Below are 14,513 nucleotides of genomic sequence, written 5' to 3' on the forward strand. Positions count from 1 at the left end.
TATTGCCATTTATCATAATATTATGCTCTGTACTTTGCAAATTTTCAATGAAAATCTAATATTTTCATGTATGTATCACTGATCATGTAGATGTTCGTGAAAGCTCCAAGTAAATTTATGCGTTATTATATTCAAAACAGAAAAAAAATGGAGAAAAACTAACTTTTTCAACAAAGCTATCATCAACTGAACATAAACCCAGTGTCTCCATCCACTGTCATTGATCCAACTCCATGGGTTTTACTGGTGAATCAGTGTTGTAGAAGATGATGGTGTTTCCACGGTAACTCAGAACATCCAAATGGGTCATATCTGATGACTATGAAAAGATGACAAACTGTATTTTACACCAATTATTGACATGTATTGATAGATTAGTGGATCAACAGGTATTAAACAGTTACATCAGTAGATGGTTTGGGTCACAGGTGTCAAACATGTGGCCCAGGGGCCAAATTTGGCCCACCAAAGGGTCCAATCCGGCCCACGGGATGAATTTGTAAAAAATTGCAAAAATTACACTGAAGATATTCATAATCAGTGGTGTCAAAACCATTTTAATTCAGGTTCCACATACACACACATACAGTCCAACTGGATTTTAAGTGGATCAGAACCAGTAAAATATTATCATAATAACTTATAAATAATGACAACCCCAAATTTTCTCTTTGTTTTTTGGTGTAAAAAAGTAAAATTACATGAAAATGTTTATATTACCAAAATAGACGTTTACAAAAAATGTGAATAACCTGAACAAATATGAAGAAACGGAAATGTCTTAAGAAAAGTAAATTCAATTTGACCAATATTCTGCCTGTTACTGAATGTTTTGTGCAATTGTAATGCACATGTGTAAATGATAAACTGATAAACCGAGGAAGAATACTGTTAAAATTGTACTTGTTTTTCTTAAGACAATTCAAGTTGTTCATGTTATTCAGATTTTTAAGGAAACTTTGTAGACGTACCCCTGATCATAATATAATTTTATTTTTTTCACTGTTATTATTTTACTGGTTCGGTCCACTGGAGATGAAATTGGGTTGAATGTGGCCCCTGAACTAAAATGAGTTTGACACCTCTGATTTAGGTGGAGATTTTGGTCTTCATGGGTTAATTAAATGATCCAATGTTGTGAAGAGACATTTTATTCATTAACCCTTAAAGATCTGCAACTATTTTTGTGATAACTTTTAATTTTTTTTTTTTTTTCTACATTTAACCTTTCCCAACTGATTTATCATCATATATACTATTTTCTCTTCTGTGTTTTGCATTTTTCAGTGAAAATCAGGTATTTTTCTATAGCCTATAATTCACTGATCATGTAGATGTTCATAAAAGCTCAGAGTAAATTCAAAGGTTATTACAACAAATCGGAGAAAACAGAGGAAAAACTTGCCATTTCAGTAAAATATATAATTTACTTAACACAAAAACAAGCATCTACAACTGTTATTTGTCAAACTATGCAGGTTTTAATTGTGAATCTTTTTTGCAGTATAAAAAGTCTTTGTAATGAACTTGTATATGTACTTCCCCATACCTCCAAACAGTATAGGGTAAGATCAATGAATTATACACAATCTGAAGTGATTTTTGATCTAAGATCCCCTTTGCTCTGGCCAAGACTGAGATGCTTGTGGATAGTTTGTTTGTTTACTTTTTTTGTGTGACTTGAGACACATTTTTTTTAACCCTTTCATGCATAGTGGTCACTACAGTGGACAGTTATTCTACAGCTGTTCTCTTATATATTCATGGGTTTTGTTATTTTATTTCCATATCAGCCAGCACAGTGGATGCTCATGCATCATCCCATACACAGACATTCAGACCATTACTGTAACTTTGCTGTTCTTGATAAAACTGATCTGCACTATCATGTTTGAGTGTAAACCACTTGTTTTTGTTAGACACAAAGGTTTTTTTGCATGCTATCTCCATGAAATGAGTAATAACTAGCATAAGAATCTGTTAAAATGTGAGAAAACATCAGATTAGCAGCATTAAATATGTTTTTATTTCATTGTTTTCATATCACTTTCTTACAGAAGAGGATTAGGACCACTGGAAAATAAAAAAAAAAGTGTAATATATATATATTTTAATTATTATTCTGAGAAAAAAGTCAGAATTCTGACTTTAAACTCCGAATTCTGACTTTTTTTTTTTTTTTCCAGAATTCTGACTTTCATCTCAGAATGCTTACTTTTTTTTTTCAGAATTCTGACTTTCATCTCAGAATTCTGACTGATTCTGACATGCATGAAACGGTTAATGACCAGATATAGTTTTATTTACAAATGGCAAAAATGACCCCCCCCCCCCAAAAAAAAAAACAAAAACAAACAAACAAACAAACATCCTTCACGTTTTGTTTGTAGTGTGTTTACATAAAGGTTATGAAATGAAATGAGACCTGGTGAAATCAAACACAGACCCTTTGTTTTCCTCTCATGGGGTGGGACAGATGCACATGTCCTGTATTTATGGGGGTGGAGGTGGTGCAGCACTGGTCACGAATTCTGACTTTTTTCTCAGAATTCTGACGTTAATTTCAAAATTCTGACTTTTTTTTCCCTCATAATAATTATAATAATAATAATAATAATAATAATAATAATAATAATAATAATAAGAAATACATATTGGACCCTAGTTTATTGTATTTTTTCCCAGTGGCCCTAATTCTCTTCCGTACTTTCTGATACTGGGTTTTAAACACACGTTTCTTTTACTTCAAAAATTAAATGCATGGACATTTTTGTAACTCCATGAAAAAAAAAAAAAAAATCACATTGTTTTTTTTTTCATGCCTAAGGGGGAATAAAAACACTCAAGAAAAAAACATCTTGCCTAAGGTTCTCATAAGTCATGCATGAAAGGGTTAATGACCAGACATAGTTTTATTTACAGATGGCAAAACTGACTCCCCCCCCCTAAAAAAAACCAAAACAAAACATCCTTACCTTTTTGTTTATAGTGTGTTTAAATAAAGGTTATCAAACACAGACCCTTTGTTTATCTCTTATGGGGTGGGACAGATGCACATGTCCTGTATTTATGGGGGTGGAGGTGGAGGTGGTGTAGCACTGGTCACCCCTGTGTAAAGTTTGAGTGTTATGAACGCCCCCCCCCCCCCAGCCCAACCCACGTGTTACGTTTCCATAGTCACGTCACATCGGCTCCACCATGTTGTAGGAAATCCGCCGCTGCTCCTCACTCACTGTCAGATTAGACTTTAATCCGAGGAGGAGGGCTGTCAAGACGCTGTCTGCATCTTGGAAGGACTCTCGGCTCTCTCTCTTTTTTTTTCTCTTCCTACAAACTAACCAACAGGAACACTTCTTCAGTGCTTCAGTTTTTTTTCCCCTGACAGTAAACGGTGTGCACATAGAAGATGTATCGTCAGTCTTCCTTCGCTGTCTTTGCCTGTTCGCCGATTTGCCAATACGTTAACATGTTAGCTGGCTAACTAGCTGCAAAAGAGTAACTAAATCGGATTAGCTGGGAACGGCAGCCTCCCTCTAGGTAATATCCAGGTATTATTTGCTATACTTGAAAACTATTACCAAGAAAATAGTCGCCTCTGTTTATTTATTTTTTTTATTTTTTATTTTTTATACAGCTATATTAGTGTCAACATTACCACTCTAAATTGTAATTACTCGCTAGCATTAATGTTGCTGCAAGCTAGCTAGGTTAAAAGCTAGTCAAACCTGAAGTGCTGTAGCGTCTTCGCTAGCTAATCTTAACTGTTTGTTTGGGGGGGAGAAAAAAAAAAAAAAAAAAAAGGAAAACTAGTGCCAACCGAAAGTCAAGACGGAGCTGACAGTCAGACTGATGTGCTAGCTCGTCCGTATTCAGGCTAGCTGGCAAAAAGAGCAGTACAAGATTTTAACCCAGAAATTAGCCTTTACTCTAAGCAAAGATGTCAGGAAAGGATAAAGAGAAAGACAAACAGGAGAAACAGTCCACAACGGAGCGGCTCATTAAAGGTAAGTGTTGTCTTAATTATATTCACATCCTGTACCTTTTGACTGTTGGATAACACATGAGTTGAAAACCACCTGTGGCTTTTGTAATACCCTTGTCTAAATCCCTTCCTCTCACACTTGTGGAGCTCAGTGCAACCTATTTGTTTTGACTCAGGAGTTATTAAGGGAAAGAGTGCAGTGGGTGCATTAGCAGTTTATAATTCAAGGCCTGTATCAGTAATTACTTACTTTGCACTAATATACTATGACCAAAACCAGAGTCTTCTCAACACTTTCACTGGGAGATGCCCAAGTGCTAGTGGATCCTTACAAAGACATACCCTCCCTTGCTGTCAACACCACCTCGCAGAAATCAAATGTTCAGCAGCAGCAGCAGCAGCAGCAGTCCTACATCAGTCCTCAGCCTCCTTGACATTTAGGATGGATGAAATCTTAATTCATGAGGCTGTTGCTCCCTCATAAGAATACATAAGACCTACTCAGGTTACCAGCAGAGCTTGACAAGATGGATTCCTTCATACTGAGGCTGTCGTGGCTCATTTGAGGAGCAGGGCACCATTTGTTGTGTCTACCCGAGACAGGACAGGCAGAGCCAAGTCTGAGGTAGCTCCCAAGACAGAACCCAAACCCCACCCCAGCCTCTGCTGCCGCTACTACTTAATGCCAACGCAGCCCACATCCCTGTCTGTCTGCAAGGACACTGGGAGAGTGTCCTGCCAGGGGACTGGAATGCTTAAGTGTGAGCCAGTAGGGAGAGGGTGAGTTAATTGTGGAAAGAATCTCCCCAGTGATGTTCCCAACATGGCCAGCCACATGGTGGAGAGAGAGAGAGAGAATAGGAACGTGACAGGGAGGAACAGAGAAAGAAGAAATGTAGAGATGACAGGTGCTCTAAACTGCTGTTGTTGTGAAATGTCAGACATTAGTCGCTATTCACATAAAGGCATGGTGCGATCATTGAGTGTAAAATGAATCAATCATTTGAAGCTGTCCTTTCAAAGATATCTATGCTGTTATTATGATTTTGATGCACCGCTTGTAGTGCACACTTCTGTATCATGGCTGTTTTTTAGTGTTTCCCTCAGTAATCAGAGTATCCCTTTCATAGGTTTTAAAAAGCATTCAATGGTATTTAATACATCAAAACAGCAGTGGAACTTACTGACTTTGCAGCCTTAGGTCTTCATTTCTTTCCTCTTTCATGCTGTAGATACTAATGTCTGTCAAAATGTTTGTGTTTGTTTACATACTGTCTGCAGTCATCGGAAACATATATTCTAAAAGTAGCATTGATTGTAGAGTATTGTCTGTGTTCTGCTGTTAATCTTGCTCCTGAACTTGGATTTTTTTTCAGTAGTGCTATAAACTGTTTTAAATAATGTGATATAATAGTATTAGCATAATCCACACCCCCCTCTTTTTTTTCCAACTTAGAAAAAATCTTTTGCCTACTAATTACATTGGGAACAAGGTTTTAATTGTGTTCTCTGTGTAATAAAATAGGTCTTAAAATCTGGATTGGTTCATTGTCAGTATATGCTAGCTGCATCAAGAGCAGCAGTGGTTCCAGTGTTAGTTATCTTGTGGCTGTAAGAGGGCTTAACTAGTAGACAACCATCGACTAATGCTGCTCAGGTTGTGTAAGTCAACAGTTAAGCTCATTCACTGCAGAGTGCTGCAGTTGACCTGGTAGCTCAATCACTTAGTCATATGATCTCATGTTTTCTCTTCAGGCTTTGTGTATCCACACTGTAGTAGGTGTGTGGGACCAAGCACAATGCTTGGTATCACTAAGTCTGGCTTTTGAAATGTTTACTAGTAGTGTCGGCCCAGCATTCATGTTAACTTTGATACAAATTGAAGTGGATTGTTGCTGTGTGTCAAAATCAAAGAGAGGCCAGCGGGGAGTGTGTATGCTACTACCACACCATGTGATTGACTGGCAGAGATGACAAATAAACCCAGGGCCTGGCTATTTAGTGTGCCAGGGTAATGCATTCACTGATAATTAGAGCAATCTGAAGTGGACTTCATGATTCATGCAGCCACAGTGTGCTCCATTCATCTCTACCCAGCCGCATCTTTGCAATTCAATCCTCCCCATTGTGCTGATTTTGAAACAATAGTGAACATATTCTAGACGGTGGCTCATATCACTGTCCAAAACATTATCCTGGGTGGGCAGGATGGTAGATAGTCACGTCTTTGTTTCTTGAGTCGTTTGTTGTCATGCCAGACGGTGTGGGTGTTGATGCAGTGCAGCAGTCGCTCCGATGTGTGTGTGCCGTTTTGAAGAGTTCATCAAACATTAATGCTAATTAGGTCATGCAGAGTCTAATAGGAACTCAGTTGGTCTCAGGGCGGAGGCATTATTTTTAACAAAACATTTTTCTTTGTCTGGTAATGTGTTGGAAAAGTGAGCGGCTAACGTTGGTTTGAGTAGAGTGCAGATTGCATGTTGTTTGCACACAGTTAGAATTAAATAGTGCTGTTTACTAGCAGCCGGTGCTTCAGTTATATCTCTGTTTGAACAGAATGGGCTTGCCTTAATCATACAGGCAAATGGTTATTGTTTATTACTATCATCACTGTTAATATTCTTATTATTTGTTCCTGTTGTGTGGGCTAGAGTGTTCAGTTCTTTGGCATTGAGACCAGCTATTATTGTCCAGCATGGGTAATTACTGCCAGCCACAAGGCAAATGCTCGTAAATTTGGTTGGCGTGGTTGCTGCTTGAAATGTTTCACGGTCTGGTTATCTCATACTCATATTGTATACCACTCTGCCTGCTTTGTTCAGGCAGGAGCCTTGCTTCAGTGTGACAAGGCTTTTAAGTAAACAGCCCCGAATCTGGAAGCCATCGCTAATAGAGGCTTTACCTAATCTGTTCTTAAGGCCCGTACCTCAGCTTACAGCTCTCTTCACGGCCGTGCCTCGTAGGCCTGCGAGCACTTACTGTTTATTTATACCACACCGGTCAACGCATGACAGTTTGTCCTCATCACAGGTTAGGCAAGAAGGAGCTGTACTCCAGCTTTCTAACTGCAGGCCAAGCGAAACTCTGCAGCTTCACTTGCCTGCATCCCGTCCACTTTGCAGTCCTCGCTTTATTTCACCGTCAATAAATCTTAAATTTTTCTCAAAAACTGCAAAGCATCAGCAGAATAGTCATGTAAGTCTAATAAGAGTAGTTTATCTTTAAATGTTCATGTTCGGATTGATCGTGAGTAAGAAATACCTCTGCACCGCATCACTGATTAGCAAATGCACCCACACTCAAAACTCATTAACGCTTTTTTATATTGCACTTTGATTTGCTGTGTGTGGGTGTGACAACATTCTCCAGATGCCTCTCTCTCTCTCTTTCCCTCTCTCTCTCTCTCTCTCTCTCTCTCTGCTTTGCTGGTTCTCTGCTACAAACAGCTCTTATCACACAAGCAGTGCTGATCTCCGCACTGATACAGGTATTTATGTCACATCTGACGGCACAAGGTACGCTGTGCACTGACCTGTGGATGGATTTGATGACCTCAAGAATCAAACTTTTGCAACATTTTTTCACACCTGCATAATTTTGCATTTGTCCTTTAAATGTCTCAGCACACCTCAGAGACGGTGTTAAAAATTTCTACCTGACTAGCTTTACACCATTCTTAATTGGTGGTATAATTTAACCCATTTTGACATGTTCCTGGCCTGTTATTAGACATAGCTGTAATCCTTTCTCACCTCACAGGCCCTGGAAGTGACAGGGCTTGGATCAGACTCTGCTGTTGTTTTGAATAGTCTGCAGCTATCAGCTTTTGGTGTTTATGAACAGATAAAGCGGTTGCAAATCCTGTATACACACTGCACACTGTCCAGATTTTGTGCTACCCTTTTAATGCATAACTTCATTTTGCTTTTCATATGTTTTTAAATGAACCTGCCGTTGGTTAAAGCTGGTGGATGTTCATGACTGTCCTTCTGCTGAGCACTCTTTTAAAACCGATAACTTGTTCACTTTTAGTTGTTGTGTACTTACCTGTGTTTTGATCATGATGCTCTCAGGTCTCAGCCTCAAAAGCATTGACCTTTTTGCAGTGACAGTAAAAGGATTGTGTAGGTGGTGTGGAGCAGATTACTGAGGGACAGTGGGTCAAGTGAAGTATGGGGTTCTGACTGTCTGTCTTGCTCATCTCTTTGCATGATGGCCTTATAGTGTAGGAGACAGCACCCTTTTCTCTCTGCCACTCAATGCAAAATGTCACCTCTCCTGATTATAATTCAAGCAAATGCTGTGTGACTTATGGTGCCATTTTTTACATATCTGTGTGAATATTATTGGCAGTAAACTGGTATCCTGCTCAGATGCACTTCATCTAAATTCCTCTCTAAATGTGCTATTTTCTACTTGTGGGGGGGGGCACAAAACCTTGTCATGATTATTACATAATCACCTGACTGTGATTATTTGGGCATTTTGCATAGTTGGTAGAATTGTTTCCTTTCACCTCTATAAAAACAACTGGAGGAAACAAACATAATTGTAATATTTCCATTACCATTTGGGGTTTTTACGGTCCAAACTAGGGCTGGACGATCCAAAAACTGAATCACAATTTTCTCACTTATTACAAAATGTAGGCGAGGTTTCTACCAAACTCGTGGTTTCTGGAAGCCTAGGCTGTGTGGGATGACTTGCTTAGTTTTGGTCGTTATCTGACTAGAAACTCGGCATTTTTGCATTGTTTTGGCATATTTTATTGCAGTACCTCGACAATATCTAGATAAAGTAAACACTAGTTCTCATTTGCTTAACTGGATGTCTGTGGCGCTGCAGGGTCTCCAATAATTACATGGACCGTGGCCACCTAATGCATCTGGCCAGGGATTTATAATGAACCAAAAATGTAGCTCTAAAATATCTGCACTGACTTGGACTGGATACTTATGGACTTTGCCTGTAGAAGTTGTCATTATTTCTTCCACAGCAGAAAAACAATATGTTACATAACCTCTGCATGTTAACATGGACTATAACAAAAACTTTACGATGGAAAGAAGTTAAAAGAATCGGTATGCATGGACTTAAACAGGTTAGCCTAGCAACTCTGTAAAATACTGCAATCACAATGATATTAAGGCAATTTAATATATATGGTAGCTGAGTTGGAAAGGTTTGACAGTGCTGTTATTTAGTGACATAGGCTCAATATGCACAGTATCGTTTTAAAGGAATCATATGACAAATTAAGATCATGAGATCACCCAGCCCTAGTTTAAAGGCACTTCAGTAGTAGAGAAGTAATGCCTCTAACTACTTCAAGGCTCTTAACCTTTCATATACGGCCGACTACATTTGATGACACTGACAGTTACTCTTCAGGTCAAGTCTGCCCAGTGCAGTTTTTGTTTACAATGCCTTAGTGGCAAACAGAAGTATAATTTTAGTTTTAGGGTTTTTTTTTAGACTTTCGGGGATATGATGGTTTTACCCCAAATGTCTCTGGATCTGCCGCCACCAGATATCCTTTGTGTGAACGTGACAACTAGGACAGATTTAGTTGGATTTCTTCTCCCTTGATAACCAGCATAGGGGACCCCTAGTGGAGGAACCCTATCAATTTCAGCTTCTCTATCAGTACTATAAGTCATCTAAATGGGGGCGCTTTAGGTGAAAATCAGTTTTTTGGACATAAAGCAAGCAATAATAGGCCGATTGAGATAAAATTTGGTTCATGTTGATCGTCTTCCAAATGTCCATTTTCTTGCTACCATCCAGAGTTCATATGGGGTCATTTTCATTCACTAGGTGGAGTTTTGTGGGGAAAAATTGGTTCTCTGACCATTATTCTGCCACTATCAGGTCGATGTAGCTCAAATTGAGTTCATATGGATTGTCTAACAATTATCAGGAATAGATTGATAGCAGAGGATTGGGAGGATTCCAGGGATATAGTACCCTTGCTGTCAGCCCCTGACAGCATAAGCCTTGTTTATATCAGCCAGTGGTCAGCGATAATAAATGGCTTCTCTTGTTCATGTGATGTATGTGTATCGATAAACTATAATTAGACATATACTATTTTAGTGGCATAAAATTAATAGAAGAAGAGGAGAGTAAATCTGTTTGGAGTGATTGGTGCATGGATTAAGCTATACACAGGTTAAGTTTTAACTTATTTTTTCATGAGATCTTAGAATGTAAATTTGTACTTATCCTAAAGTCTTTGATGTTTTTTCTTCTTCACTAGCTGTGCCATACCCTCCGCAACATAAACTGACGATTAAAGAACTGTTTGAAGATGGCAAGCCCAATGCTGAGCTCCTCCGGAACCACCTCGTCAAAGAGGGCAGGGTAGAGGAGGATGTGGCTCTAAAGATCATCAACGATGGAGCCAACATTCTTCGCCAGGAGAAGTGCATGCTGGAAGTGGAGGCGCCTATAACAGGTAGGGCTGACGTCTATTATACATCCATTTGTGTAGAACAATCATCCCCTCGTAGAGATTAATAAAACAACTGTAAGAGGAATAACATCTTGTCTGTCAGAACAGTAGTGCAGAAAGTTCAGTATTTCCATTACTACACTGGTAAAGCAGTTACTAGGTCTATTGGTTGGAGAAAAGATCAGTTGTCATGAACAAAAGTAAACACCAACCCAGACGTTATTCCATTGCGCTACTGTGTCTGTATACCTACAGCTGGTGGATATAGTCAGAGCAGTGAGCTTACAGGCTTTCAGAGAACACTGAGTTCTTGGTGTTCTTGAAAATATCTGTTCTCTTTAAGCTGACCTCTGAACGGCCTCAGTCCAACACATTCAGTGCAACAAATCCAACCCTCTTCTCAGGAAAATTGAATCGTTTATTTCTCACTTTTTTCTCACATGAAGCAAACTAACTCAGCAACTACTGCCAAATCTAACCCTATCCTCCTCCTGCTGTTGTAATTGGCAAATAAGAGAAATTGCGGTTAAACCTCAGACTTTCTTTCTTAATTTTTAGAGGCCAGCCAGTTAGATAATGTGTCCTTGTTTAGTTGTGTGATTGATAAAGTTAACAAGCACAACTTGTACTGTGTTTCCACGTTGAGGTTGTATTAAGCTTCTCTATGCAGTCTAGTTTAGTTGGGGTGTGATAATACACGTGTTATTATTTGCACATTTCCACATAAGTGTCAACTCTTCACAGTGCTACTAATGTTAGGATTTGTAAATATTAGCCCTGGGAGTGTAGCTGTGTAGTGGTTTTGCAAAGTGTTTCTCTGTGGAAGTGGGCCAGTAATGAGAATGCATTATGTGTGTTATTAGGGTGTAGAAGTGTTATAATCGATTCAAAACATGGCTCTACAAATGACACTATGAAAATAAATCACACCGACACTGTTTTTTAGAATAAAATATTGCAGGAAGTCAGTGTAGCACGTTGCAGACTGACTGATACCGTGTTCGCTTTTTTGTCAGTATGTGGAGATGTCCATGGACAATTCTTTGACCTTATGAAGCTGTTTGAAGTGGGAGGATCACCCAGTAACACGCGGTATCTCTTTCTCGGCGACTACGTAGATCGAGGATACTTCAGTATTGAGGTAAGTTGTTACTGAATCACATCATTCCTTTTTGTCCTGCCTTTTTTCTGCTGCAGCTAAGACTATGGTCTCATGTTTTCCTTAACTTTAAATTGCTTTCGGAATAAAATAGTTTCAATAAACAGTTTTAATTAAAGCCCGGGCAACACATAGAGGTGCTTAAATTTGCATAATAATCTACAATTGAATGTACTCTACATTTATTTATTTTGATTCCCTAAGTCCTCTTCGTTCAATTTATTAAATCCCTGAAGCCATTAGAAGGCAGGAAGAAAAATATCTGTGCTAAATACCAAATTTGTTTATTTTTTTATCCCCATTTTTCTAATTAACTGTAAACACCATTGGGGCTTTACCTGGAGATTTAGTGTCATAATACTTTACACTCTGCAGGGCACAACGTGAAAAACAGTGTGGTTTCCTGGAGATGTGTATTTCTGTTGAGACTGGGGCAGGTGTCATGTGACTGTCTGAGACTGTGTCACCAAACTCTACATTCCTCCTTTCTAAATTTTGCAACTGGATCTATATGGACCGGGATAGGAGATGTGCTTATATGCCTAGAACCTAGCACTAGGCTAGTGACATCTACTTGACTTTGAGTAAATGGTAGATTGAAAACTGCAGCATGTCATCATCAGGTAGAAGTGAGGTATTTGACTTGTTAAGAGGAATCATGTACATTGTGTCATCAAAAAAACAACAAATCGTCCTATTATTCTAATAGTCATTGTAAATGGCCTGAATACCAATGTAAATAGTTTTTTTTAACTAAGAAAATTGTTTACAGGGTTTGTGTTGGTGGGCTAGCAACTGTATTTCAGTCAATTTACTGTTATTCTTAAGTGTCTGTCACTGTTGAGTAGTGCTGCAACATTAAATCGATCCAAATCGATTCTTAGAAGAGTTGGCAACGAATTCGGCAGTCAGTTCCTTGGGTCTTGATCTCATAAGTATTGAGGCATGCCCACACACTGTGTGTAGTGTAAGAGGAAAACACAGAGCAGCTTGGCTGAAGCTTCAGATGCCGGGCAGCCCCTTTTGGCTGAAAAGTTGTGCGCTGTTTATGTAACAAAACTTGAATATGGAGACAAAAATGACCAAAATCCCACAGCACAGTACGTTTGGGGCCAACAGGGCTGCTGTGGCCACTGGGAACATATTGTAAACCTAACTTAAGATAGCCTATGCGTCGTGATTACTTTAGCCCGCTAGCTAGTTAGACATTATTGTCGTAATTATAGTGTTTTCATCCATCTCCATTTATCAGACCACCAGACTAACATTACCTATCGTTGACTGGACCTAATACATACAACACTAGTTTAATAGCCTATATCTGTAGCTGGTTGAAGACTATAGCTAGCTAGTCTCTAGCCAAGTCTAGGTAGGCTAGTGCTCGCTAACTATACCTGAAGCCATTGTGGGGATTTAATCATTGACTTGTCAGCAGCTTATATTGCTTTGGGTTAATTACCGATCTTTGAGAATTGAGTCTTTTGTATTTATCCGATGAATCGATTAGTTATTAAAATAAACTGTAGATTAATCATTTATTAAAATCATTGTTAGTTGCAGCCCTATTGTTGAATGTGTTTGCTTAGTCCACTTAAACCTGTAAGAGCTTGTGGGACATGTTTTGCTGCCACTGAGCTAATAAGGTCATGATGATTTCAGACAGTGAAGATATACAGCATTCAGTGAGCTGCCGGTGCTGCAGATGTCCACCCTGCAGTGTGGTTTTACACATATGCTTTTCCAATGTGACAATGCAAAACACAATGTTAAACATGATTTATGTTATTATAAGAAGTGCAAAAATAGTTTTGGTTCACAATGAAACTATGGTGAGATAAATTAATCAAGGAAGGGCTGTTACAATATGACAGGGAAGGTAATAGGAAATACTGGAAGTTCTCATGGACGTATGTGTAGTTTGTAGCTGTTGTTTAAATATTGCAATAGTGTCAGTCCAAAACAATGAAAAAATGCATAGTTTTAGTCAAATATCACAAAACCTGAGGGGAACCATGTTATAGCTTGGTTGTGACTGGCCTACATTTTACAAAAAAATGCAACTGACGTTGCAACATGATATTTTTCCACATTACCTTTCACTGTATTGAAATATGTTATTACAGTGCACTGCTCTTGTGTGAGAGTTAATAAGCTTCCCTAATCTTAAGCTCTTACTTTTCACCTTGGCTCCTTCTTTAAACCATGCTCTGCACCGTTAACTCTACTGTCAGAAAGTTGTCGTATAATATAAACTCGTAGTGTGTTTTTGGATTCTAAGACGAGGTGCATATGATATTATAAGGGATATTCTGTCGTGATGGCAAAGGTAGTAAGCTGTGCTGGATGGTGGTGTGATTCACAGAATGGTCAAGACTGTACCATATGGTCAGAATCGTGTCCGAAATGTAAGCTGCTGTGCTGAAAGTTTGTTTCAACGACCGCTTCAAAGCGCACATTTCATACATGCTGATTGGAACAGTTAAAAATAAGACAGGGTTGGAATAGAGGTGGACTGCAGAGGTCTAATCTGCTGGACTGTAGTGAGTATGCACTGACCCTGATTTAAGACAGAAAATGGCTTGTGTACATAACAACAAAAATGCTTTGGTTCAAGCATGCTTTAAGTCTCAACCACAAATGAAAACAAGACACTGAGACGCTGAAATTATCCAGTCGGAATGAATGGTGTTGAAATAATGCTGGGAAACTAGAGACTATATTTTATCAGATGACATTAAATAGCCAGCCTCCATATTTAGTAAAATGAGCTATTTATTTATTTAGTAACAAAGCAGTCTCCCTTTTAGATATGCATCTTTATATTTAAGGTTCAGTAATGTTAAAAACAGTCAATATTTTTTCTTTCTGTGCTGGGGGTCAGTCCTTTGGGTGCAATGTTTGAACTAGATAAAGACCAT

General features: G+C 38.7%; 1 protein-coding gene across 3 annotated transcripts in view; it reads left to right on the top strand.

Annotated features, from left to right (window-relative positions):
* The first annotated feature begins 3,228 nt into the window (after positions 1-3,228).
* The window catches only part of ppp3cca (protein phosphatase 3, catalytic subunit, gamma isozyme, a), a 34,346-nt gene continuing 23,061 nt past the window's right edge, over positions 3,229-14,513 (top strand). For all 3 annotated transcript variants that reach the window (XM_030143422.1, XM_030143423.1, XM_030143424.1), the window contains exons 1-3: positions 3,229-4,004; positions 10,242-10,439; positions 11,453-11,577. In XM_030143422.1, coding sequence (XP_029999282.1) covers positions 3,938-4,004; positions 10,242-10,439; positions 11,453-11,577 — 390 coding nt within the window. In that variant the 5' untranslated portion in view covers positions 3,229-3,937. The remainder of the gene's footprint in view (positions 4,005-10,241; positions 10,440-11,452; positions 11,578-14,513) is intronic.

This window comes from Sphaeramia orbicularis, chromosome 9, assembly GCF_902148855.1.
Source record: "Sphaeramia orbicularis chromosome 9, fSphaOr1.1, whole genome shotgun sequence".
In the NCBI taxonomy this organism is placed as follows: domain Eukaryota; kingdom Metazoa; phylum Chordata; class Actinopteri; order Kurtiformes; family Apogonidae; genus Sphaeramia; species Sphaeramia orbicularis.